This window comes from Phoxinus phoxinus (genome assembly GCF_949152265.1).
Source record: "Phoxinus phoxinus genome assembly, chromosome: 14".
NCBI classification, from domain to species: Eukaryota; Metazoa; Chordata; class Actinopteri; order Cypriniformes; family Leuciscidae; genus Phoxinus; species Phoxinus phoxinus.
In genome coordinates, this window is record NC_136889.1 from 31,345,753 (window position 1) to 31,373,275 (window position 27,523).

At 38.0% G+C, this 27,523-nt stretch overlaps 1 protein-coding gene across 2 annotated transcripts in view; it reads right to left on the reverse strand.

The window, feature by feature from the left end:
- Positions 1 to 27,523, reverse strand: part of wdr11 (WD repeat domain 11) — a 108,218-nt gene that overhangs the window by 10,665 nt on the left and 70,030 nt on the right. For both annotated transcript variants that reach the window (XM_079634671.1, XM_079634670.1), the window contains exons 14-24: positions 25,606 to 25,714; positions 24,373 to 24,497; positions 23,276 to 23,423; positions 21,292 to 21,398; positions 20,941 to 21,055; positions 19,475 to 19,646; positions 17,488 to 17,596; positions 15,755 to 15,817; positions 15,488 to 15,553; positions 14,224 to 14,413; positions 9,795 to 9,890 (exon numbers count right to left, since the gene is read on the reverse strand). In XM_079634671.1, the coding sequence (XP_079490797.1) occupies positions 9,795 to 9,890; positions 14,224 to 14,413; positions 15,488 to 15,553; positions 15,755 to 15,817; positions 17,488 to 17,596; positions 19,475 to 19,646; positions 20,941 to 21,055; positions 21,292 to 21,398; positions 23,276 to 23,423; positions 24,373 to 24,497; positions 25,606 to 25,714 (1,300 nt within the window). The remainder of the gene's footprint in view (positions 1 to 9,794; positions 9,891 to 14,223; positions 14,414 to 15,487; positions 15,554 to 15,754; positions 15,818 to 17,487; positions 17,597 to 19,474; positions 19,647 to 20,940; positions 21,056 to 21,291; positions 21,399 to 23,275; positions 23,424 to 24,372; positions 24,498 to 25,605; positions 25,715 to 27,523) is intronic.

Sequence of the window (27,523 nt, forward strand, 5' to 3'; positions counted from 1 at the left end):
AACCCGTCTGGTCCATATGAACTAGCTTTCCCAATAGAGGATTCAGCCTGTTAGCCAGTATCTTGGCAAATAATTTCCCATCGACATTAAGGAGGGAAATAGGACGATAAGCGCCTACTTCCTGTGAGTCCTTGCCTTTTTTGTGAATTAATGTGATCACAGCCTCAGTTAAGGTGGGGGGTAAATTACCCTGTATCTGGGCATGATAATATAATTTCAACAGAAAGGAGATAGCTTTTCACTGAATGTTTTGTATAATTCCCCAGGAAGTCCATCAGGACCGGGTGTCTTATTACTCTTTAGGGAGGCAATGGCGCTCCGAACCTCTACAATTGTGAGGTCAGAATTCAAAGAATCACAATCTTCCTCGCTCAGTCTGGGAAGCTCACATTTGTCTAAAAATGCATTAATAGTTACAGAGTCTGAAGTGGTCTTTGAGGTATACAAATCAGTATAAAATTCAAGAAACCTGTCCTTGATATCTTTAGGCTTTGTAAGTACTGTATTATTGTGGGCTTTTATCTTGTGTATCGTTCTGTCGTTTTCCATTTTTCTGAGTTGTCTAGCTAGTAGTTTGTGCGGTTTATCACCAAATTCAAAATATTTTTGCCTAGTATAGAGGAACGCTTTACTTAGTTTTGACTAGATAATTTTGTTATATTCATACTTAAGGGTTGCTATTTTCCTGTGCAATATAATAGCGGGGGAGTGTGCATTTTCTATGTCAAGTAATTTAATTTGATCTTCTAACTCTTTTAATTTGGTTTTGTTTACTTTTCGCCTAGAAGCTTCAAACGATATGACACAGCCTCTTATGTAAGCTTTGAATGCTTCCCAGAGGATGGAGGGAGAGGTATCAGGGTTGTCGTTCATTTCAAAGTATAAAGAAATCTGGTCTTTTAAATATTCGCAAAATGTATTTTCAGTGAGTAAATGTGAGTTAAATTTCCAAGAGGCGTGTGGCTTATCTACATGCTCTAAACACACCGAAAAGGTGAGTGGGCTGTGATCTGAAATTACAATGCTGTGATATTTAGCATTCAATGTGGATGGTACGAGTCTGGCGTCCACCAGGAAGTAGTCTATTCTACTGTAGGAGTTGTGTACAGGTGAATAAAATGAGTAGTCTCTACCTGAAGGGTTCATCGCTCTCCATATATCCAGTACGTTCGTGTTATTAATGAACGTATTTAAAAATTCACTAGAGGCGTTTCTTGGGAGTCTCCTCGTGGAGGACCTATCAAGATATGTGTCAAGGACAGTATTAAAGTCACCCCTATTATCAAGTGTGTTTGTGAGATGTCTGGTATCAGTGAAAAAACCTTCTGAAAGAATATGGGGTTATCTATGTTCGGAGCATATATATTTACTAGAGTGAGGGAAATGTTGTGAATTTCACCAATCACTATAACATAGCGGCCCTCTTTGTCAGTGATTGTTTTTTTCTGTAGAAAGGGCACACCTTTTCTCAGTAGAATGGCTGCACCTCTTGCTTTGGATGAAAAGTTTGAGTGGTAAACCTCCCCTATCCACTTCGCTTTTAACCTGCCATGCGATCTACTCTTCAAGTGAGTTTCCTGTAGGAACATAATGTCTGAGGTCAGTGACTTTAGGTGGGTCAAAACTTTACCTCTCTTGACTGGGTTATTTACTCCACGTACATTCCAACTGGAAAATGTGAGACCCTTCATCCCTCTGTTGTGATTGTTTAAACTATCATACATCGTAAATATGTGATCAGTACAGTGTCCGTAGCAGTATAGTTGACAATGTGTATGATTTGAGTAAATGGTCTTCCTATCCCTCCCCACCCCTCTACCCCAGTCCCCCCCATACACGTTATCAAGGTCAGCCCAGTCCCCATAGAAACGAATGAAAACAAAACTACTCTAGCCAATTCGAAGTGAATATGGCACGAGCCTTCTTAAGGAAGTACAGATAAACCAATAACTTGGTGGCCTGATGCTAACTCCTATCTGTGATCCCATAGCATGGCAACTTATACAACATTTATGTAGTTTAGTGAGAAAAAAATAAATAAAATAAAATAAAATTAAATTATTGGAGTGCTATAGTAACATATGTAGTATCAATGGGCGTGCGCGTGCATAAACACACAGAAAACTACGTGTGCGCACTTTAACACACGAATATTAATCATATACACAGGCCCACACGCCCATACATATACGTATACCCATACTCAATATCTATAGCTATGAAGGAAAACTGTAATCAAATCTGAAAAAATATTACATTTAAATATGTATGACCAAAAACTTAACTGAGTTGCAACTCCAACGGAGACAGTAACGCGATATCTTTTAATCTTTCAGCAGTGAGCCATTTTCAGAATATTAGAAAATATCAGAAAAAGAGAGAGAGAAAGTAACAGTGCAAACCTCGATCTGTATGAGGCAGGACATAACATTTCCCAGTTATTATTCTAATGAGAATGGCGGTTTTACAGTCAGATTGTGAGGCACCAGCTGTGCGTGTGTGCATGAGTGTGTAACTCACGTGGACAGGTAACAGCTATCGCTGTGTCAAACCGTGTTTTTGAGACTGTCTTTGGTTTCTCAGCAATGGTGTCGACTAATAAATTTGCACGTGGTTTGTCTTAAAGCATATTAAAAACACCACATAGACATATAAACAACATTAAAAGCTTCATTTTCACCACAGGGGGACTTTAAATTAATAGAACATTGATGTTATATCCCGGTTGGCCATATTAGATAAAAGTAATAAGACTGTAATGCACGGCTTTCAGACGCTTTAATCAATCATTTGTGTTCAACATCAGTTTGGAGATCAATAGTAATCTCTCATTTCTTTCAAGTAAATACACTTTCTTATTAGTTTTTCTTATACTACAGTTCTCCAGTTCCCCTAGTTGACGACTCTCTAAAGCATTCTTGAAAGGACAGCGATGAATGATGGATCTGCACCCTACAGGTCCTGCAGACGGCAGGAGACTGCAGAACAGGGTCATGTGTGTGTGTGTGTGTGTGTGTGTGCTGTTCATGGGGAAAACAACTCGGTGTCGATTGGAGACGCCCCAGGTAATTAGGAGTCAGGTGCGTAAGAAGAAGAATCTACCACAATATATATACAGCGGCGGCCTTAAGCATCTGGGGGCCCGTTTCAATAATTAATATGTGGCCCTACCCACATAAAACAGAAACAGTATAGAGCAGAAAAAGCAAGGATTCCTGTTGATTTGCATCAATGGTATATTATTTTATTACGTGCACTTTCAGCTTCATGAACAGGCAGCTCAACATAGAAATAATCCAACCTTATTTGATTAAAACTATACAATTATACAGCGTTTTACGTTGGAATAAGCCTCGCCCTTTCACGCAGGGCAACTTCACTGCTTAAAGATCTGCGCAGTATTTTTTCAGCTGTCTGGGCTGACTTAAAAAAAAAATACAGCTCAAACATCCCCTCAACTTTCCTGCTCAAAATAACATTTACGCCTATGTTTACACGGAAACGATCTGAAGAGAAAACGCAAAAGTGGCGTTGCGTTATCACTTTTTATTCTGCGTTTAGACGAGCGTTATTGGGGGGAAATCTGCGTGCATATGGTGACGCAAAAGTGTGTGAAATTGGATGTAGTGTGCACTCCAGGCGGCTAGGTGGCGATGTGGAGCACTGAAAGTGAAAGAGACGCTGACACAGTTTTTCATGTTTGATACGGTAAAGCTGCTGCTGTAACCCTCGGTGCTCTTCGCGTGTCGCTCAAAAATGACAGAATTTTTTATTTAATTTTTGTCAATGAAATGAATGCTATATTTTAGTTTGATAATGTTTTGTTATTTTCCTGTACTGGCGCATGCCTGTGACGTAAACGCGTACGTGACGCCTTCACTGTCTAGCAGACTTTTGCGTTTTTACCGGTTTTACCCTTTAAGACGGGAACGCGATGGTGGAGCGTTTTTAAGATTTCCACTCTGGAGGGTGGTTTCCCTTTTTTGCGTTTTTAAGCCCCAAAAACGCCGTCGCCGTGTAAACGAAAGGCACATCCGATAAAATATTTTTACGTTTTCACCCGCGAGCGTTCTCATGTAAACAGGGCCTTAACCTAACGGCAAAAAGGCAAAGGGGCGGAGCCAGACGATGTAAACATGCGGGGCTAAGCCCAAACCTAGGGGGGTCCAGGGGCATACTCCACCGGGGAGATTTTTTTTCCCGTTTACGTCAGCTAAATGCACTATTTTTCAGGCTGTTTGAGATAATAGAATGCCTAAAAATCTATACACTATCAGGGAAAATGATAATAGTTACTCAGTAAAAAAAAAGGTGCAATACAGTCACTTAACTTCTGAATCTCAGCGGCTGGTGAGGTTTACTGTTAGTGTTTCGTATAAAAAACGTTATGTCCATATTACATTTACATTACATTACATTTAGTCATTTAGCAGACGCCTTTATCCAAAGCGACTTACAACTGAGGACTACAACAAGCGAGTCATCGTGAAGAAGCAAAAATAACGCAAGAAGTGCTCAAAATACAAAGTTCTGGAATTGCTCAGAGTAGCATAAGCCAAAACAAAGGAGGGTAAAGGAGAGGTTTTTTTTTTAATTTTTTTATTTTTTTTATGTCAAGTGCTCACGGAAGAGATGAGTTTTCAGTTGTCTTTTGAATGTGGTCAGGGATTCTGCATTCCGGACGAGGGTAGGGAGATCATTCCACCAGCAAGGAACCGTGAATGAGAATGTTCTGGAGAGTGATTTTGTGGCTCTCTGTGATGGTACCACGAGTCGTCGCTCATTGACCGATCGCAGGCTTCTGGTAGGGATGTAGACTCGTAGGAGCGAGTGAAAGTAGGAGGGAGCTGAGCCTGTGGTTGATCTGTAAGCAAGCGTCAATGCCTTGAACTTGATGCGAGCAGCGAGTGGTAGCCAGTGCAGAGAGATGAACAGAGGAGTGACGTGGGCCCTTTTGGGCTCGTTGAAGACAAGACGGGCTGCAGCATTCTGGATCATTTGTAGAGGTTTAATTGCACATGATGGAAGACCAGCCAGAAGAGCATTGCAGTAATCAAGCCTAGAGATAACCAAGGCCTGGGCGAGAAGTTGTGTTGCATGCTCAGTTAGGAAGGGCCTGATCTTCCTGATGTTGTGCAGTGCAAACCTGCATGATCGAGCTGTCTTTGTGATGTGGTCTGTGAAGGTCAGATGCTCATCAAATGTTACTCCAAGGTTTCTGACCGACCTTGATGGGGTGATTAAAGTTGAATCTAGCTGGATAGTGAAGTCGTGCTGTAGGGACGGGTTGGCAGGGAGGACGAGAAGCTCAGTCTTTGCCAGGTTGAGCTGCAGGTGATGTTCCTTCATCCACGCCGAGATGTCCGCCAGACAGCTTGAGATACGTGTAGCTACTGTGGGATCATCAGGTGGAAATGAGAGGTAGAGCTGGGTGTCATCAGCATAGCAATGGTAAGAGAAGCCATGTGCCTGTATGATGGGTCCCAGTGATGTGGTGTAAATGGAGAAGAGGAGCGGTCCAAGAACTGAACCCTGAGGAACCCCTGTAGTCAGTTGATGTTCTTTGGATACCTTGCCACTCCATGCGACCCTGAAGGACCTACCTGTGAGATAGGACTCAAACCAGTGGAGAGGAGTTCCAGTGATGCCCAGTGATGAGAGGGTGGACAGGAGGATCTGATGATTCACAGTGTCGAAGGCAGCAGACAGATCCAGGAGAATGAGAACTGATGATTTGGAGGCAGCTTTTGCGATCCGTAGGGCTTCTGTGACTGACAGCAATGCAGTCTCGGTTGAATGCCCTTTCTTGAAGCCAGATTGGTTTACGTCTAGTTGGTTGGTCAGAGAGAGGAAGGATGTTACTTGGTTGAAGGCAACTCGTTCAAGTGTTTTCGCAATGAACGGTAGGAGAGAGTCAGGTCTGTAATTATCTAAGAGTGATGTGTTTAATGTGGGTTTCTTAAGCAGTGGAGTTACCCGAGCCTGCTTGAATGCTGTAGGAAAAGTGCCAGTGTGGAGGGATGAGTTGATGATGTGTGTGAGTGCTGGTAGAAGTGTGGGAGAAATGGCTTGTAGAAGGTGTGAGGGGATGGGATCTAGAGGACAGGTGGTGGGGTGACTGGAGAGGAGAAGTTTAGATACTTCTTCCTCGGTCAGTGGAGAGAATGAGGAGAGAAGGTGTTTCGGATTGGGAGGGGTTGGACTGGGTTCCTGTGTGTGTGGAGTTGAGAATTGACTGCTGATGGTTGTTGTTTTGTTGGTGAAGAAGTTGGCAAAATCATCAGCAGTTAAAGAGGAGGTGGGTGGTGGTGGAGGTGGACAGAGGAGAGAGTTGAATGTCTTGAAAAGAGTTCGTGTGTTAGTGGTGCTGTTGATCTTGTTGTGAAAATAAGAAGATTTTGCAGCATGAACATCAGCAGAAAAGGAAGAGAGCAGAGATTGATACATACTAAGGTCAGTTTTGTCTTTTGATTTGCGCCATTTCCTCTCTGTTGCCCTGAGTTTAGTCCGGTGTTCACGAAGAACCTCAGATAACCAGGGGTTAGAGGGAGTAGTACGTGCTGGCCTGGAGGAGATAGGGCAGATATTGTCTAAAGAAGAAGTTAAAGTGTAGCATAAAGTATCTGTTGCGGTATTAACATCCAGAGATGAGAAGTGTGAGTGTGAGGGAAGAGAAGATGACACAGCAGTGGAGAGATGGGAGGGAGAGAGTGAGCGCAGGTTTCGTCTGAAAGTAGCTGGTTAAGTATATTAAGTTATACTTAATATACTTAACCCCCTGGGGTCGGCAAACGCGCGGGCGCGTTTTGCTCGTTTTTTTTTACATAGCAGCAAAATAGACCTAAAATACTCAGTCAGTTTTGGTCATACAGCCTTAAGAAATATAGGAAAATAAGCTGTTAAATGTCTACTTTTTTATGTGTCCACTTACAATCGAAATAAAACATTGTGCTTTTGTAAAATAAAGAAAGTAAACAGGGAGTGCTTTATGCCTCTCCGTCTCCGTGAACTTTTTTTCTGAAGCACGTTTCTAAATTTAAACAAATCTCAGCGAATACTATTCACTCAGACATGAGCTATATATCTCTATAATCATTTAAGTGTGTAGTTTTAAATTATCTAATTCAAAACTAAAACAATTATTCTCTGTTTATGTAATCTATATAAAAAGAGCGAGAGATCAGCTGTGCTCATTATCTTTCTGCCACCTCATTACTCCGCTAATGTGACACGCCCATCGAGAGCGCGCGCTATTCAAACGCAGATAATCTGAAGCAACACATGCAAACCAGTCAACGCCCACAACAGCTGGACAACACGCTCGCTGTGAGGAATAATAATATCGTGATAATTCTGGAAATTTTACCTCAAACGTGCTGGAGTAGCCGAACAACGGATCCAGCTGCAGATCATCAGTAAGTGCTTTGTTCTAATCGCGATATGAAATGGTGTCTGTAAACCGCAAAAGACTGTTTAAATTTGAATCGCGTTTCTGTGTTTGAATGAATGAACGGCGCATGCTGTTGTTTACTACAGCTCGCGCGAGTTTCGCTTTTAGCAAACTATCTATATTGCCTACTGAGATGAGTAAAAATCAACTGAATACGTTGAAATAAAATGTATTTGTATAAGCAACATATTAAACTGCAAATTAACATTTATGCCCTAATATATATTATAAAAGACCATATGTTACAGACGAAATATGAAAGACAAAATTTCGTTTTGGATAGATTATTTATAAAGCTTTTACTGCCACATCAAAACCTAATTTACAAGGTGAAAACAAAATCTTAAAAGGTCAATATAAGCCTTCTCTATAAATTATTTTTGTGTTTTATTAGTGACAAATTTGGGGAGAGGATAGCCTACATCCAAAACTTTCTGAAAATACGAATGAGAATTAACTGCACAATTACTAGAAATGTTTACCTTGGATATTATACAATTTGCAAGCATACAGTTTGTGGAAAAATACACTTTTTTCAAGATGTTTCCAACTCTGAACCAATTCTGTAGTAATTATATATATATATATATACCGGTATATATATGTATGTATGTATATATGTATGTATATATGTGTGTGTGTTGTCTTTGCATTTTTTCTTGTAGCCACAGTGACACCTAAGGCTCATTAGTATGCACTGCAGCATTAGCAGGTCTTTGTCTTCAGGTGTGAATGAGGACATTATTCATGACCTTGTTGGATCATTCACGCCCACCTGCATATTGCCTTTCCAAACAAAAAGTGTCTTACAAAATTTAAATCAATCTATTGTTTAATGTGAACGATTAGCCCGGATGATTTTCAGATCATTTTGAAGTAAATACTCTAGCCGACAACATCCATTAGTCAACAGTATTGTGGGAATATGTGAAGTTGGTCATATGTGGTCTTATATCAGAACATTTAAGTTTGAGTTTTTTGAATAACCACGCATAAATAATATTCTCTCAAAAATGCAAACATGTACATATATGTTGCTCACATATTATGATAGCCATGTTCGTGCTAAATAGAGTGTAATTACACCTTTGCCATTAATATGTTTATAAGCAACTGAAAAAAATACAAATATCAGGGCATGTCAAAACATCTCAAGGACCCCAAAAACACCTTAGACTCCAGAGGGTTAATATACTTAATATACTAAGTTAAGTATATTAACTTCAGCCGGTTAGCCAGTAAGCTCGCTACAATGCCGGTGAAACATACAACAGCCCGCCAGCCCCTGATGACAACAACGAATAAGAAGATTTATATTCTTCTTTGTTAGTTTTTACTGGCAGTTGGCAAACAAGCTGAGCGATGCGCGATGCATTTCCGTCCGCCACCACGCACGGTAATAGAGCTTTTGTTTCATTTTTTGCCGCTCCAGTCAGAAAGACTGAGAGGAAATACTGTATAACAAAGTTGAAGTTATTTTAAAAAACCTAAAAGATTCGGGGCTTTTGACAAAACATTCGGGGCTTAAGCCCACTTTCGTTTCACAACCTCGTAGCTCGTGGTCAATCTACCTTGGATGGTTTAGATATATGGCTGAAAATCAATATCCTACGGAGAAAATGAATGGGATTTTGCTGGTCTGTTGGGGGCCCCCTTGGAGGGCGGGGCCCGTTTCAATTGAAACGGGTGAAACATAGGTAAGGCCGCGTCTGTATATATATATATATATATATATATATATATATATAACAAAAGAAAAAACAATGTGATAAGTAGTACAAAATATGCTGCATTTTTGCTTCAAAAATAAGTTCCGGTCCCACTTTAATTAAGTGGCTTTAGTACTATGTACTTATATTGAAATTAACAATTTGATACAATGGACTTATTGTGCACATACATGTTTTTACATTGTACTTATATTTTAAAAATAATTAATTTATGTATTTACAGCTGTAATTACACAGTTGACCTGTCCCTTACACCTTAACCCACCCTTATACCGACCCATACCAGCACACCTGTCCCTAACCTTACCAGTATCACATCTCAATAGCAGCAAAAGTGTTTTACAATACAACATGAACACAATAATTACATTGTACTTATTTTTCGATGTAAGTACATAGTACTTAAAGCCACTTAATATAAAGTGGGACCCAAGTTCCCTGAAAGAAAACAGAGACGGCAAAATGCGGCATCCTGTTTGTTTATTATATATTATATATTATATATATAAATATATATATGAATGATTTTACTTTACCTTACTGTAACAAATATTTGTTTTTGTTTTTTGATAATGGCGTGATGTAAACTCCCCCAGAAGTGTGCCGGCACTGACCTGTCCCAGCAGCAGCAGTTGGTCAGCACACTTTTTGGTGTGTTCGTAGCTGGACCTTTTCACTTCTTGCAGACGAACTCGCTCCAGCTGAAACCTCTAAATGAGAGAGAAAGAAAATGTGATTTGCAAGTCATTTTGTGTTCCGTTAATGAATGTTCTGAATGAAATACAAATCATTTTAGAAGTTCATTACATAAATCATTACTGGGGAAAGTAATATTATTACTGTAACGCATTACTAGCCAGTGCATTTGCATTCATCTCAAGTCATTGAAAACATGCACACTGCATGAGCGAAAACAGAACTCGGGTTTGAGTTCTAATATTGAGATTTTTCATTCATTTGGTGCTACTTTTTGGTGCTACTTTTGGATTTCTGATGCTTGCAAACTGACTCTTTTGAGGAGAACTTATATTTCAAAAGAATTAACAAAATCCTGTTTTGATCTGATCCATATTTAGATCAGATATTTAGATCAAATCCATATTTAGATTTTAAGCAGCCCAATCAGGACTGCAATAATGTGTAACTCTTGCTCCCCTGTGAAGAGAATGTTTCTAAAGATAATGTACCTTATTGATCCCTCAGGGGGAAGTCATATTTGTTCCCCTTATGTTAATACTAGAGAACAGGCAGAGATTAATTTGAATAATCAATTAACACTTCAAATGACACCCCTACAGCTTCATTATGCTGTTTTTCAGTTTTCCGTCAGACAAACAGATAAAATATGCAGTGTGATTTCACAAAGCCACTTTGAAAGTCGTGTAGCAAGCTTTATCACAATATCTTGGAAATCAGCAAATAATGAAATATAGATGGTGTTTTTAAATACATGCTTGCTAGAAGCATACAATTATCAGACGGACAGATTTCTCAACCACACATTGGAAAAACACACTTTGCTAATCGGGCCCTGTCTCAGTTGAGTCTCATTGCATTCTGCGAAACTCAAATTTGTTATGATATGGAAGGCCATTTCTCAATTTTGTATTTGACAGCTTTACACCTCAAGACTAAACCTGTCATGCTGCTTTTAAAATTCAATGCATTTTCCTTTAAAGGGGGATTTTACTGTTGGCAAAATTGAATTCAATAAAACTTGAACAGTAAAAAACTTCCTCTACAGTAAAAAGGAAAAGAAAAAAACCTTGAAATCAGTGCAACCTGAAGAGCAAAATTTGAGAAAAATGTCTGTTGTCTTCCCTTTTGACAAATAATTAGGAAAACTTCAACACCCATAATGCACTGGGCATGTTGCAGTCCAAGGCCACTCCCACCAGTCTGCTATGGATACGCTTAACCAGAGTCAAATACCAGCTTGCTTTAGTAGGAAATACTTCTTAGCAAACTTTTAGTCATAATGCAAGAATTCAAAGAGTAAATGTCTAGCAGGACGGAGTTACTTTCAGTTTCAGAGAAGGATCCAGCTAAACACAGAGAGCTTGCAGTGATGGACAATCTGGAAAAACCTCTGTGTTTGTAGTCAAGATTTCCAGCTGGATCTGATCATTATTGCAGTGGTTATTATGTTTCTAGCGTGTTATTCTAAGGTGTTTTTTTTCCACCTTAGAAACATTGCTAAGCTGCGTAATATGCTATCAGTTTCTGATGCAGAAAAGTTAGTTCATGCATTCATGACCTCGAGACTAGATTACTGTAATGCTTTATTAGCTGGTTGTCCTGCATCCTCAGTAAACAAGCTACAGTTAGTCCAAAATGCAGCCGCTAGAGTTCTTACTAGGTCAAGAAAAAATATGATCATATAACACCAATTTTATCATCTCTACACTGGTTACCTATTAAGTTCCGTATCAATTACAAAGTATTGTTACGGACCTATAAAGCCCTAAATGGTTTAGCTCCTGTGTATTTAAGAGATCTTCTATCGCCATATAATCCATCACGCTCTTTAAGATCGATAAATTCGAGGCTTCTGGTCGTACCTAGGATAACTAAGTCCACTAAAGGAGGGAGGGCGTTTTCACATCTAGCTCCTAAACTCTGGAATAGCCTTCCTGATATTGTCTGAGGCTCAGACTCGCTCTCCCAGTTTAAAACTAGATTAAAGACGCATCTCTTTAGTCAAGCATTCACATAATGCATCTCATACCTTTTATACTACAGTTAAATCAGATCAAATACATTCATATTATGAACAGCAGCTACGCTAATTATTTCCCATCTGCCTTTTTTTGTTGTTATCTCGGGACGCCTGTCCCTATAACTCAAATAGAGTTCGTCAGCTCCAGTTATGTATCCAGCCTCTCATGGAGACTTCAGATGCCCCAACGCCTGTGATGAGACGACTCGACGCCTGTGAAGAGACGACCCAACGCCAGCGATATGTTATGCCCTAAATTTTATGATTAACTAACTGTATTTTTGTATGTATATTTTTCAAATGCATTTTCTGTAAAGCTGCTTTGAAACAATATGTATTGTGAAAAGCGCTATACAAATAAACTTGAATTGAATTGAATTATACGTTTGGTAACAGTTCTTCTACCCCTAATTGATGGAGTGTGTGGCTTTTCATTTCTTAAACAACCATGTATGAAGACACATCATGACCATATTCCAGGATGACGATGTCAAGATCAGGTTTAAACTGTGAAAGAACGGTTGTGAGGAGCATGAAGAATAATTTTCTCCTCTGAGTCCAGAGCTTAACTTCACTGAGAGTGTTTGTGACGTGCTGGAGGAGACTTTACAGAGTGCCGGACTCATGCATTGGCAATACAAGATCCTGACCAAACATTGATGCACCTTTTGATGGAAATTAATGTTGTGATGTCATTTCCATCAAGAGGTGCAGCATTTGTTGGTACAATCAAAGCAACAACTGGATTTTCCTTGTTCTTTTGCGGAAAAAAAAGAAGAAGAAATATAAAAAAAAATTAATGACATATGGAGTACGTCCTCAAAACTCCTCATTTTAACCAGACCAATTCATGAACCCGGCCCATGTTTGCAGACACAAAGTGATCAGAAGTCAATGATTATTAATGAGTTGGTAATCTATGGCACTATGGACGTCAGATAGAATATAAGACAGATGTGATCAGGAGCAGTAAATAACCACCTAGCAACCATCCTGAAAACCCACATACTATAGCAACACCGCAAGATAACAACGTCCTGGCGATCACACTTTGTTGCTGGAGCAATGCAGACTGTGGCATTAAGTTTTGCACTCACAAATGAAAAAAAAACATATTTGGTTTACTGCTGATAATGGTGCGCAATAAAGCAAATGAGTTCTGTATAATGGAGTGTTTTTCATTTTAGGTGTAAACTGCACTATTTACAAATAACTCAACATGACGGTCTCTCTCCATTTATGAAGAATAACTGGCTATTATAATTAAACCCCTAAAGTCCTGCTGAATATTGCAGTGTTAATATTCAGTGTCTCTCTCTCTCTCTGAAGACCTCTCAAGAATCAATGTGTCATAAATTCACTAGAATACTTCTAATCCCAGTCTAATTACTGATGCTCCATTACTGCCATTCAGTAAACTGTAGAATAGATGTGATCTCATGCTGGCACAATGGTAGGGTGTTTTGGGTAGTTGCTCGGTACATGTCTAAAGTGTCTATATTAGGGATGCACTGATTTTTTCAACTGAAAATGTTTGACAGAAACAGCAATTTTTGAGTTTTAGGATAAAATAATTTTGGAGGGCCGAAATCAGTGACCGCATCAGACGTTTAATTAATGCGTCTCCGAGTTCAGTGTCTATTTAGCGCACACAACAGGGATAAGCTACAACAGTGGGTTTTATTAAGTGCATATGATTGACATGGAGAGAAAAACCAAGCAATTTTTTTTTTTTTTTGAGTGAACAGGAAACATGTAGACGTAAAAGAGGAATGGTCAACCAGGAATCTGTATCGAAAACTAGAAACAAATCAATTATTTCAAATTACTGTTTAAATCCCTAGCATTAATATTCAATTGAATTAATCAATGAATAATACTATTGATTAGCGTTACCAAACATGGACGTTTTATTATTATTTTAATTAATACTGTGAAGCTGCTTTGATACAATCTGTATTGTGAAAAGCGCTATACAAATATTCTTGACTTGACTTGATTAATAATATGAGCAATAATAATAACCATACATATGTGTATATCTTATCAAACAGCCGTAACACCCAATAACAACAGGGAAAAAATGATGTCTCTAATGCCGCACACACATTGCACTATTCCACCACCGATTTTCCACTTTTGACAGTAAATGGAAATCCCTGAACAAAAGCTCAAAATCTCAGGCAAATCGGTGCTCGTTCACAATCACTATGAATGAATTTGTAAGTTATTTCTACAAGGACTCAAAGAATTCTTGGTTCTGAGGCAGAAATATCCTCTTCCATAATCCTCATATTCATGTATTGTTCAGTACGGGCTCATACCTGGAAGAAGGAGCTTTCACAGAGGGTGTCATGGCAGATGTCCAGGTGGCTCCCAGGGGTGCTCTGGGGGCCCTCGGGTGCCGCTTGGCCTTCTGGGACAGATCCGCTGGGATGGCAGCTCGGAGAAAAGGACTGGATGTAGTGAGCAGCCACCGTCCAGAACTGAAGGTCTGATTCATCACCAAACAGCCTGAGAAAATATTCCGAATAATGAGAGGAACTCCAAGGCAACAACAACAACAACAAAGTGAAGGCGCTTGGACCACTAAATATGTATAATTAGAAAATCTTTACAAATGCAGTACGGTTCTATTTAATTTAAAGGATTAGTTCACTTCAGAATGATACTTTCCTGATAATTTACCCAGCCCCACGTCATCCAAGATGTTCATGTCTTTCTTTCTTCAAGCGAAAAGAAATTAAGGTTTTTGAGGAAAACATTCCAGGATTTTTCCCATCTTGCACCAGCTCTGCGACGCGCCGCGCGTTACGTAATCACGTTGAAAGGTCACGTGAGACATATGCGGAAGTACCGCCCTAGTGTTTACAACGCCAACGTGCAAAGACAAAGTCAAAAGCCATTTACAAAAAGGATAAAACAACGATGTCGGACGATTTTGAAAAAAAAAAATATATATTTAATTCGTTTTTGACCTTTGTTTTTTCCAACTTTTATTTTGTATTGTTTTATATGGATTTTAGTCCATTTACTCTCCCAATAGTCTCAAAGGAGTGAGAGGAGAGAGAAAGAAATTTTCCCCTTCTTTTTCTTTTTTTCCCCTTCCCTCTTTTCCTCCCTTTATAATAATATCGGGAGAATAATTGTAATTGTCCTTTCAAGTCGAGTTTTTGACCTTTGTGAAACTAAACACGCGTGACCTTTCAACATGATGACGTAATGTGTGGTGCATCGCAGAGCTAGTGCAAGATGGGCATTTGTGGTCAAAAAGTATATAAATGTTTATCTTTTTGTAGAAAATGGCCGATGGTTTGGCTAGATAAGACTCATATTCCTCGGCTGGGATCGTGTAGAGACTGTGAAGCTGCATTTAAACTGCAATTTGGACCTTAAAACAGTTGGACCCCATTGAAGTCCACTATATGGAGAAAAATCCTGGAATGTTTTCCTCAAAGACAGACATAAGCATCTTGGATGACGTGGGGGTGTGTAAATTATCCGGATATTTTAATTCTAAAGTGAACTAATCCTTTAAAGCTGAACTGGAATTAAATTGGTGCACAACCCTGCAGAACCGACACTTACCGAGACACTAGGAGGCAGCGTTGCAGCAAGTTCAGATTCGGGTCCTGGAGAACGCTTTTGATGTCACTTGAGTGGGAAGAACAAAACTAGTGATGACCCAGAATGAGTTTTAAAAAGCTCTTCACATAAAACAGTGAGAGCTATTTGAGGATCATTGTGTTCCCTGCTTGTAATAATAGGTACTTCTTTCAAGGCCTTGAATACCATACTTGAATTACAGAATTATTATAGAAACAGTGCTGTGCTTATTTCTGGGAGTGAACATACTTAGAAAGAGAGTTGAGCTGTTCCTGGATCAGTCCCTTGATTTCATCTTTTTCTATGTAGTCTCTAAGGATGGAAGCACACAGTACAAGTCAGCAGAAGAGTTCATCTTTTGTCTGGAATCAAGTTGCTGTTCAACTGTAAAAAGTATGTCAAGAAACGATTCGAGTAGACCAACTAAACAACAGTAAACTGGGTTACCAGACATACTGATTGATCATTGGATGTCCATGACTTTTCTAAGACGATTTCAGGCGTTCATGATCAAATCGGAAATGTTTATTCGTGTGTAAGGCACAAACTGATTCGATTTATTTAAACAATTATACTTACAGTATTAGTGTGTGAATTTCTCCAATAAGACCCTCAACAGAATGTGTAACATACATGCTACTACAAGACTTTTGACTTTATATAATCTCTCGAAAAGAGCAATATATAAGGTGAAAAACTATGAAGTTTATTATTAAAAGATAATTATGTAATTTCCATGACTTTTCCAGATCTGGAAATCACAATTCAAGAATTTGCTCTTGGATTCTGCAAATCTATTCACAGAAGTGTATCTAAATATATCTGTGTGAAGGGATTCATAGAGATACACATTTCCCTTTGAAATATTGACATGCATGTCTGTGAACTTTGTAAATAGGCTTCATATTAAACTCCCTGAAGCATGAAATATGAAACCACAATGAAAGAAAAATAAAGTTTTAATAAAATTGCTTATGTCATGGCATATTTTGAGAGAGCTACACATCTCCAACTTTCCAAACAGACCCGGAACTACTTCCTGAAATGATCAGCATGTTTGTTGGGAGGATTTACACTACACAAGCACTCTGAATGAGCATTATTTTTTATTCCTGATATTTCCAGGTTTTCCACAATCACAAGGATTGGAAATTCCATTTAACGCATATGAATTAATTATAAGTAAATATTTTAAACAAATTGATGCATATGAAACAATATGCCATTTTTGCAACTGCAGGCAACATGTAAGTAAGGATTATAAATAATAAATGTAAAAGCCTTCAACTTGGAAGCATGTTAAGTATGTTAAATACATGAAAAGTCATGTTTAGGTGTATAAAACTAATGTAAAGAGTGTTGGCTCAGTCCTGTCTCTGCTGTGCTTACTCGATTACAATGACATCTTTACTGTTTACTAAACTAATTGGGTCAATGATATAATTCCTGGTTGTAAGAGTAAGGGTACATAATATATTTCGATTGTATGATGCCTTGGTGATCAGTTATTGTGTCTTGAATTTGATGTTATTAATGGGGTTGACATTTCATGAAAATAAATAGACTTTCAATCCATCAGCCCCACTGTACTGTGCTGGAAAATTGATGAAATCAGCAAATACCAAAAAGAAAGTACTGGTTATTGTACTCAATGCAACATTTTTTTTACACTTCTCACTATTAAATATGACCTTTGCCTCAATAAACTCATAATCACTGCTTATTAATAGTTTAATTAACAGTTAGACCTAACATGTAGGCTAATAAGCAACTAGTTATTAGTGAGAACTGGACCCTAAACTAAAATGTTACCAAAAGTTTTCTTTTATGGATGCAGATTATTTATTTTTTTACTAGGCTTTTGTTCAGGTCAGATTTTGTCAACGTTTCAGTGAAGACATAGTTATCACAACAGACTGGATGAAAATGTGCTGTGAATAACTTTTGAATGGAAACGGATGTGACAGAATAACGTCACGCACATTTGAGAGATGTCCATGGTGAATGTGTCGCACCACGGCTGCAGCAGCAGAAAGGCCTTCAGCGTGAGAGCAGCTCGTGGCAGCAGGAGATAGGGACACCACACTGGATCTGAAACAGAGGCACGGATACATCAGTCTGTTCTACACCAACAAGTCTGTCTGATGGCATGACCCACTTAACCACAGTTCTAGCACTGAAACATTTAATTTCATAAATAAAGCGTCAGCATATGCACATACAAACATGAAGGATGACTGGTCCACAACACATTTATCAGCTCTCCTAATGGGGACTTCCCATTGACTTTTAGTGCTCTTAAATACAATTCTGTATCAAATTTATAGGCAGGACAAGTAGTTTAAGGCTTGGTTTGTAGAGAATTACAAACATGCGCACATATATTCAAACACACATAACTATAGAATTAATTCTTGATGCGCACGTGAGCGCCATCAGCGTTTCTCACAGGTTCACGTTTAAAGTCTGTGTAGAGAGAACTGTGTCGTCTTAGCGGTCTCTGATTTAATAACAAATTATCCTTTCGATGGAAGTGAAACAATCAAAACTAACTTTAGCTGGAAAGTAACATTATTCAAGAACCGCTATAAAGCCAAAACAATCTGTTACCTGAAATTATACGTTTATCTCTGTAAAGCAGCTTTGAAACAATCTACATTGTTAAAAGTGCTATATAAATGAGGATGAATTGACTTGACTTAAAGGGATAGTTCACACAATAACATTCTCTCTAGCAGCAGTCATATTCTTACAATTTATGAGCATGTTAAGTAAAGGGGGACAGTACTTTGTGTTTGTGTGTGTGTGTGTGTGTGTGTGTTAGTGTGTGTGAGAGTGTGTGTGTGTGTACAATTTTTGTGTAAACAAATGTATTATAATAGGGATGTGTATATAAATATTTATACAGGTGAAACTCGAAAAATTGGAATATTGTGCAAAAGTTAATTTATTTCAGTAATTCAACTTAAAAGGTGAAACTAATATATAGACTCATTACATGCAAAGTGAGATATTTCAAGCCTTTATTTGTTATAATTTTGATGATTATGGCTTACAGCTTATGAAAACCCCAAATTCAAAATAAGAATATTGTGAAAAGGTTTTCATAAACTGTTAGCCAAAATCATCAAAATTATAACAATAAAGGCTTGAAATATCTCACTTTGCATGTAATGAGTCTATGGGCCCTATTTTAACGATCTGAAACGCAAGTGTCAAAGTGCAAAGCGCAAGTAACTTTGTGGGCGGATCCCGGCGCTGTTGCTATTTTCCCGGCGGGACAAATGACTCTTGCGCCCGACGCAAATCTAAAAGGGGTTGGTCTGAAGTAGCTTCATTACTCATAGGTGTGGTTTGGGCGTAGGAATTAATGAGCTGTGTTTTTTGAAAATTAAATACACTATAGTCACTCGATTTTTATACTCTCTTTTTCAAAGTACTTACATTTTAATTATGTATTGGTATATAAAGACAGTTTAAGCCAATTTGAAAAAAAGTTCTTTAGACAATTCTTACCTACCCAACCTTTAAGTTGATTTACTGAAATAAATGAACTTTTGCACGATATTCCAATTTTTTGAGTTTCACCTGTATATATTTAGATTTGCTTCCATATATATATATATAAAATTCCTAAAAAAAGTGGGTCGTGGCTTGATGACCATTGGGATATGTGGGTCCCCTGGCCAAGCGAGTTGAGAATCACTGGTATAAAGCTATTCAAAACATCATTCAATGTAAATTGTGATAATCGTAATTAATAAATCGCAATTACAATTTCAAGGGAAAAATCGACAATTATGATTTTTGTCATAATCGTGCATCCCTAAGAAGCAGTGTAGCAAATCTAGTCCGCCAAACATTTGTACATTCCATTAACATAAATCAAATATTTGATAAACTACCGTGAGAGTTGTCAAGACTGAAATCCATTTGAACCTGTAAATATTTCCAGGCAAAAACGCTCACCTGTCAGGTCCTGCTCATCCATTCTGTAACTGGCAGACTTCATGGCCATCTCCAGCACTCGCACACAGCCATCATCTGAAGCCAGCACCACTTTATCTGACGTGCACCAGTCGATATCCAGAATCCTGTAGCTCACGTTACGCCCCACTCTGATGCTGCTCACCATCTGCACCTGTAGGAGTTTGTGACAGCTTTATCTTCCAAGGAAAATACAGGCAGTGAAAGACCAAGCGCTGATACTGGTGGATATCGGCACTCTCAAAGGCCTCTCATCCGATTCAATTTGAGGACCGGAACTACGGTAACTGTTGTGTATACATAATACAGCAACAAACACACCTCAGAGTTCCCAAGACATAAAATATTGTATTCTGCCCAAAACCCTGGAAAGAGTTAAATTAGCTTTTTTTTTAGCTTTTTCAGCTAGATAGAAAATGGCTGCTATGGGGAACTGCTAAGATGGTGGCACTTGCTTCATAAGGACTTGAAGCAAAATAAGCAGTTGTGCTTCTGTATCGCATATTAAGGCGAGACACGGCAGGCTGTGAATTTTTTTTTTCTTCTTTCAGACTTGTGGTGAAAAAAAGTCTGAAATACACATTTAGGTCTTTATATTACTACACTTTGTCTGCTTGCGTCTGTAGATTTCTCATAAATTCAACAAAAATTGGCGTTCTCAATCATCCGCGCGTCTCCGCGATCTCTGTCTGCACCGTCATCACACACACCGCTGGAAAGCTCTCTCTCTCCTGTACAATGCTGTCGGATCCAAATATGGTCATTTCCTTTTTTATCAGCAACCAATCGTGAAAGTAAAAGGGCTGAATGCGCAATCTCATTGGCTGATGATAAATCTTTAAAGCCCGTTTTCTCAAAATGACTTTTCTCTCATTCTCCAAGTCCGAAATCTCCACTTCAGTCGCACCGATATAAACCAAACTTTCCAGTCTTGTACCTAGTTATATTATGAAGACATTTACAGAGGGATTTGTAAATATATTATTCCTAGCCTGATTTATATAACATTTTACTCCAAAAAACATGGCGAAAATCTTTTTTCTATTTTGCTTTTTGCTATTGACAGTATATTCTGATTTACAGGATAACAAAAGTAGATATCCATAAATACCTCTGTAATTTTTTCCCATCTAATATGTGAACACAATAAAAAAAACATTTTTTAACCTGGCTTTATCCAATACTCAGACTTCGTTTTTTAAATTACATGCAAATTAGTGCATATTTAATTAGATATTGCCTAATTTGCATATTTAAACATTAAATTACAGAAAACTTGTAATACATTGTTTTCTCATCTTAATGTAGGTAATCAACTGGGAAAGTTTCATGGTGATATCGGCTAGTTAAACATTTTACCCTATTCACCTGTAGTGTCTCGCCTTAAAATTAAGCAGTGATGCTTTTTTTAAATAAATACATACATAATAAATGAACAACACACACACCTCTTTGGTATCCCAGACCTCAGCTCCATCTGTGTACATCACTAAAAGTTTTTGGTTGCCTTTCCCTGGAGCAAAACGAATCTTCTTCACCCACCCGCGGTGTGTAGGTACACCCCTGAAAAATACCAATGAGTGTGACATTTTATCAACACGGTAAAAGAGTGTGTGATGAACACAGTTGTACTTTCCTCAACTCAGTCCCTTATTATGTGTCTTCTCAGTTCAGTAAATAGTTCAGCAGGTTTTGGAATTAAATCAGTTTACACACGTACATGACTGTGTAAACTGCCCCATTTTCTGCGACATGTTTGACTTGCTTAGTTATTACCGTAGTGATGTATACATTTGTACCTTGAAAGACGGGCCTTTAGGTCCCAAAAATTGAGGTTTCCATCTACATCTCCCAGAACTAGTGTGTCTCCTTTCCATGCAATACAGGCAATGCTCCCCATACTGCCCTGAAGGAGAAAACACTTTTAGTTTCTTGCATTAAAGACATAGGACACAGCTAATATGCCACAACACCTAAAGAGCTGTCATGATGTTGCATTAAAATAAAAGGTTTTAAGGAAAAACAAAGTTCAACTCCAACCTAAAACATATAGAGTTATTATGACAAATGCCAACAGATAAAAAAAAATTCAGAATACATATTTAGTACTATATCTACATAGCAATTTGAAACATTTTGCAATATGCTGAGTACTACAATAAAATATATTGCGATTAAAATTTTTCAACTGCAAATATCCCCAAAGGAAAACTTTGTCCTCATGTTTTTATCTAATAAGATAAAGTTCTCAGTCTATTTTCATATCATCTTCTTTGTTTAGTATTTTCCTTCCTCTTATTTTTTTAATAGAAATTACAGTTGAATGAACAGAATTAATGCAACAAATGAACAGGGAGCGTGACACTGGTGACCAAGAATATGAGTTATTGTGTCACTGGTTATGCTGAAAACATACAGTATATAAACTCAAAATACAAACAGTGAAATAAAAAGCAAACGGATCTGAACAACCGATCAGAAATAGGCATTGTGGCTTGTGGGAAAAAAAGCCCTGCAGGAGATAAAAGGATAATGAGGATGAAGAAGGGAGCAATTTTCTCTCCATCTCCTCTTTCATCTCAGAAGTTTAAAACTGCAGATTTTATACAAAACATTAGAAGGAAATGTTTGAAAACTCCTTTGATCCGTTCAGAAGAGTGTGTACAGCTGTGTTCATGACATTCTGTCTCCAGGACTTTACAAAACGTTCATCTGAAGACAGAATCTGCTTTCATATGCATGACTGATTATTGTGTGAGTGATGGGACAAAACAGGCTATAAGAACACAAACACAAAAATAAAAGTTTATGTATTAAGCAATTATTTTGGAGTAACTGAGTGCGACATTCACTTTCTCACAAAATGAGGAAATCTAGCAGTCAAAATGCTAAATAAATTGAGTGTACAGGATGGTTTCAAACTGATTTTTAGCTTTAAATATCGAATTGTCACCAACAACAGAGAGCATTTGACTGACTTGCTGAACATAGGACCACATCTTGGTCACACTTAAGATTAGGGTCCAATTCTCACTATTTACTCCGACTTTTGCCTCAATAAACTCCTAATTACTGCTTTATTAATAGTTAGTTAGTTGTTGAGTTTAGGTATTGGCTAGGATTCAGAGATGTAGAATAAGGTCAGCCAGAATAATGTATTAATATGAGTTTTATAAGTACTAATAAACAGCCAATATACTAGAAATACAGATGCTAATATGCAACTATAGTTAATAGTGAGAATTGGACCCTAAAATGAACCCATATTTTTAATATCACATGTATTATTATTATTTTATCTTGCTTTATGCCATTCAAAACAAAGGAAATTCTCTAAAAATCCCAAGCAATTTCTTCACAAATGTTGTAATGTTGAAATGTGACATTGACAGTTGACATACGGTAGATTAGATTTGTCCAGCTGTATATTAAGGGCCAGTGGATAGATTATGCGAGACCCTCATGGAACTGCTCTGTTTATTGTAATTATTAGGGCGTGTACTAATAATAATTTGCCAGATCTTCATCAATCCTTGTACAAAGCAACTATAGAGACTATACGACAAAAAGTTATCAAAATAATTATGATACGTCCAAGCAAAGGTCTTCAACGTTTTTTAGGGCAAGGATCCATTATAGAGACATGGAGCAGGGACCCCCGATACAAAATGTGTCAATCAGAGCGACATATTAAGCATATAGCCTTCGATATCAATAGAAACGTACCATTTTATGATTAAGAATAAGTTATTTTAAGACAGCAAAACACATAAGGACACTCACATCTGGTGGAATACGCGCCCCGTCCTTCACGCTGTTGCCTTCCACGGTGATGTGATAGACCTGGCCGTCTGTGTCAGTAAACACAAAGTGTTCTCGAGCCGATATGCCCTGACCCATTTCAGACTTACTCTCAGCGTCCTGCAGCATACTGACAGACAGACACAGAGAGTTGTTAAGAGTTCTGATCGAAGCAGCAAACCACTTCGACTGGAGCGTGCACCAAAGAAACAATGATTAGTGAATCAAAGCTAGACTAAATAGAAGCTAAATTTAAATAGACAATTTTTTAAAATAATTTACCCATCATGTAATTCCAAACCTCGGTTACTTAATTTCTTTCACGGAACACAAAATAAGAAATGCTGAAGAACATACTGTCCACATTTTTCTATACAACAACAGTGGAGAGTTGGCCTATAGAGCTTTAAAATGACAAAAAGCTCAAAAAGTTATAATAAAAGCATTGTATGTCATTATAGTCACTTGAAGTGTGTTTTTTAAGTGCAAAAATGAAAGTATTCCCCTCCACTGTAATCTCATTCATACTTCAGCATGTTCAAACTCGCCATGGCACAGCTGGTCACGGGAGAACCAATGTTATCGATGTCATCAAACATGGTGCAATGCATCTTCAAGTTTGAATGTGCGTAAGCGCAAATAACATTTGGGAACTTAAATTTCAGTGTCGAGATCTGAATTTTTCAAATTAATTATAAATCTCTGTGTATAGTAGAAGTTGTGTAATACTGCTCAGGAGTTATATAGTAATTGTATGCTGCTTTTATGTAGATTTCAGAGCTTGACATTACATGTTTTCATTCTTCAATAAATATTTTTGTGTGTGTGTGTGTGTGTGTGTGTACAATTTTTGTGTAAACAAATATACACACACACACACAGGTGAAACTCTTAGAAAAATTAGAATATCATGTTATACTTTTGATGATTATGGCTTGTGTGTGTGTGTGTGTGTGTGTGTGTGTGTGTGTGTGTGTGTGTGTGTGTGTGTGTGTGTGTGTGTGTGTGTGTGTGTGTGTGTGTGTGTGTTCTCCAGGAAAAACATGAAAGAAGAAGATTTGTGATTGAGTCACCCAGACCTGATGACCGAGGACTCGACGCTGCTCTGCTCCGCGTCAGAGAGGGTGGTCTGTCTGGCCATGGCCTCGCGCGCAGCAAGCTGCTTTTTCTTCAGGCTTTTAAGGTTATGTGAAGGAGACCACTCCTGTTTACACACAAATAAATGTTATCATGAGTCACTGCACAGACAGTTTTAATATAAGCAAATGCTCAAAGAATATTGCTGAACATTTTTGGAGGAGGATTAAATGTTTTCTTCTTTCTTAAGGGGGTCATAAACTGCATTTGATCATTAACCCTTTTGTTTTTGATAGGATTATTATTGTGATTATTATGGATTCAAATTAGGATATGCAATATATGATTCTGAAGCATAAAAACTTTTGTGGAGATCAGTAACTGCTGTAACTATAATTTGTCTAATTTTATATTACATTTTTTATTTATTTTTTTTGACAGTAATTTCTGATTTATGGACTGATAAAAAAGACCTTCTCAAATCAAGTATGGTGATATCTGTTAGTTAAATGTTATTTTCCAATTTCACCTGGTGTGTATTTTCTTTTTATTGGCTTCTTTTTAGGTTGAATGTTAAAAGAATAACGCAACAACAAATATAACTGTGAAATACATCTCTGCTACTTCATGAAACTTGTTATCACCAGTTTTGGAACAGAGCTAACAACTGATCACGGTTAGACTAAATGTCTATTTTCTTATAATTTCAAAAACCTTTTGCTTAAAATCATGAAACTGGTCTCTTTGGATTCTGTGGGGCGTAACGAATCAAACATTCCCCAATTTTCCTATATCTGCCAAATGCTAGCTAGATATTACTGTGCTTGAAAAGCGCTTCAAACTCTGTAATTTCTGATCGCTTGAAGTCGCTGGCACATATTTTACCCCTAGGAAGTAATCAAGATGCAAATGAGCTGGCAGTCAGGTTGCCAGGAGAGAGACTGCATTTATTGCTAAGGTTATTGTTGGGGTTATTTGCGAGTGATCGCTAGCGGCACCATTACAATGTTTACTGGCCTTGCAGTCAAAACCCCATAGCGACTTCACCCTTCAATGGGTTTGTGTGGTGATAAAGCCAGTCTCTGTGCAGAGAAAGATTCAGAGTAATCTCCCAGTTCAAAATCTTGTAATAAAACTGCATACTTAAGAAGCTAGACTGATACATACAAGCTCAAAACAATAAGCGACTATTTAGGCAATAAGCAGAACGGCACATTGTGAGTTTGGTACAGTACCAGGGCAGTGACAGTAGGGAAGTTCTTGGCCATCTCGCGTAGCAATGTTCCTGTGCGGACATCCCAGAGCTCCAGAGGTTTATCTCTGAACACCACCACCAGGTACTGCCTAAACAAGACCATGTACACATACATTTACTTCGTCCTCTGGACTATACCTGACATTTCTGGAAAAAAAGGAGCATCCTATATTAAAAGTAAGCATTTCAAACTGTAGACCATTTCACAATCTGGCTTCATTAAAGTTAGCATTGATTGTCTGATTGCCCGGTCGGGACAGAGGCTCAGTGGGTAGAACTGTTGTCTCACATCAAGAAGGTCTAAAGTTAACTAAAGTCAGAAATATTCCTAACATGTCTGAATTTACATTAATTAACAGATTAATACATTATTGAATTTATTGATTATTTGTTAATTGCTTATGTAATGGCCAATGCTTTTGGCAATACTCTACAAGTCATGGCAATAAAGCTTATTTGAATTTGAATGTCCCTGGTTTGAGCCAGAAGGCCTTTCTGTGTTCCCATGTTCCCATGTGTTGGCATGGGTTTCCTCCGGGTTTTCCAATTTCCCCCATAATCCAAAAGCGTAGGTGAATTGGAGACACTAAATTGTCCATAGTGTGAGTGTGTATGTGTGTTTGTGTGAATGTACGGCTGTGTTAGCTCTGTGATGGACTGTCCATTTGTCCAGGGTGTTTTCCTGCATATGGCCCGAAACATAGTCTCTACATAGCTTAATAAAATGGATAGATGAATGACTGACCAACAAAGCCTTTCTGCACCATTACATATGCACCGTTAGTAGTCAATTTATTCACCGTTCTATGATGAGTAACCATGTTTTATGGGGACTAGAAATAATGATTTTTATACTGTACAAACTGTATATTCTTTCCCCTTACACTGCACATCACAGAACACTTTCTGCATTTTTACATTTTCAAAAAACGCATTCCTCACGGAGACCAAATAATGTCCTTATAAGGTCAAAGATTTCTGGTATTGCCATCCTTTCAAGGGTATCTTGTTCCCACAACATATGTTTTTTACCCAGACCACACACACACACACACACACCAGGAGATCACACTATGCACACACAAACACATCCAGGAGCACAAAAACGTGTTGTCAACGCTGCAACTTTTATTAACAAAATAGCTTCGCTACTGATTTGCTGCATTACATTTCTCAGCAAGATGTGAGTAACATTGCTGTTTTTAAAGTAATTACACTCACAGCTTTACTTTTTACATTCCTCCATCGATGCTAAAAACTGTAGCAATTCAGACATCAGACAAACGCAGGTAATTCACACACGCACAGACTCTCTTTCAAAAATTCAATACATTTTTTTTTTTTTACCAAACTACTTGGTCTCTGTCTTATTTAAAGTGGGCAGAATACTAGATAGATATAATGATTAATAGCTAAAATACTAATTTCCAGTCAAAGTATAAGCGGGATAATCCACGGCTAGCTGTGCATTAAATTATTTCAATTATACATTTTATGTAATGTGTTGCACTAGACCAGCCCAGTGGATCCCAGTCAATTTATCATCAATATTAGGAACCACTACTACACAATGTAAATACCGGTAATTGTTTTGGACTTCTTTGTTCATAAACATCCACTCTAGCAGGATTTTAGGGTTTAAGAAAATATATTGTGGGTAATTTTCACCTTGTGCGCATAAGTCTTGATTTGAATGGAACACATCACACCCATTTGTAAGAGTTACATACGGTGTAAATATTTCAACTTGAAGCTCAAAATGGATCTAAAAATTCACATTCACAGAGCTACACAGTCACTGTGAGACTCTCCAATGGAAATCAATATGGTCTGTCATTTGTTGTAAACAGTGAAAAGGTGTCTATAGGGTTGGCTGATAACCAGCAGACACTGACTTG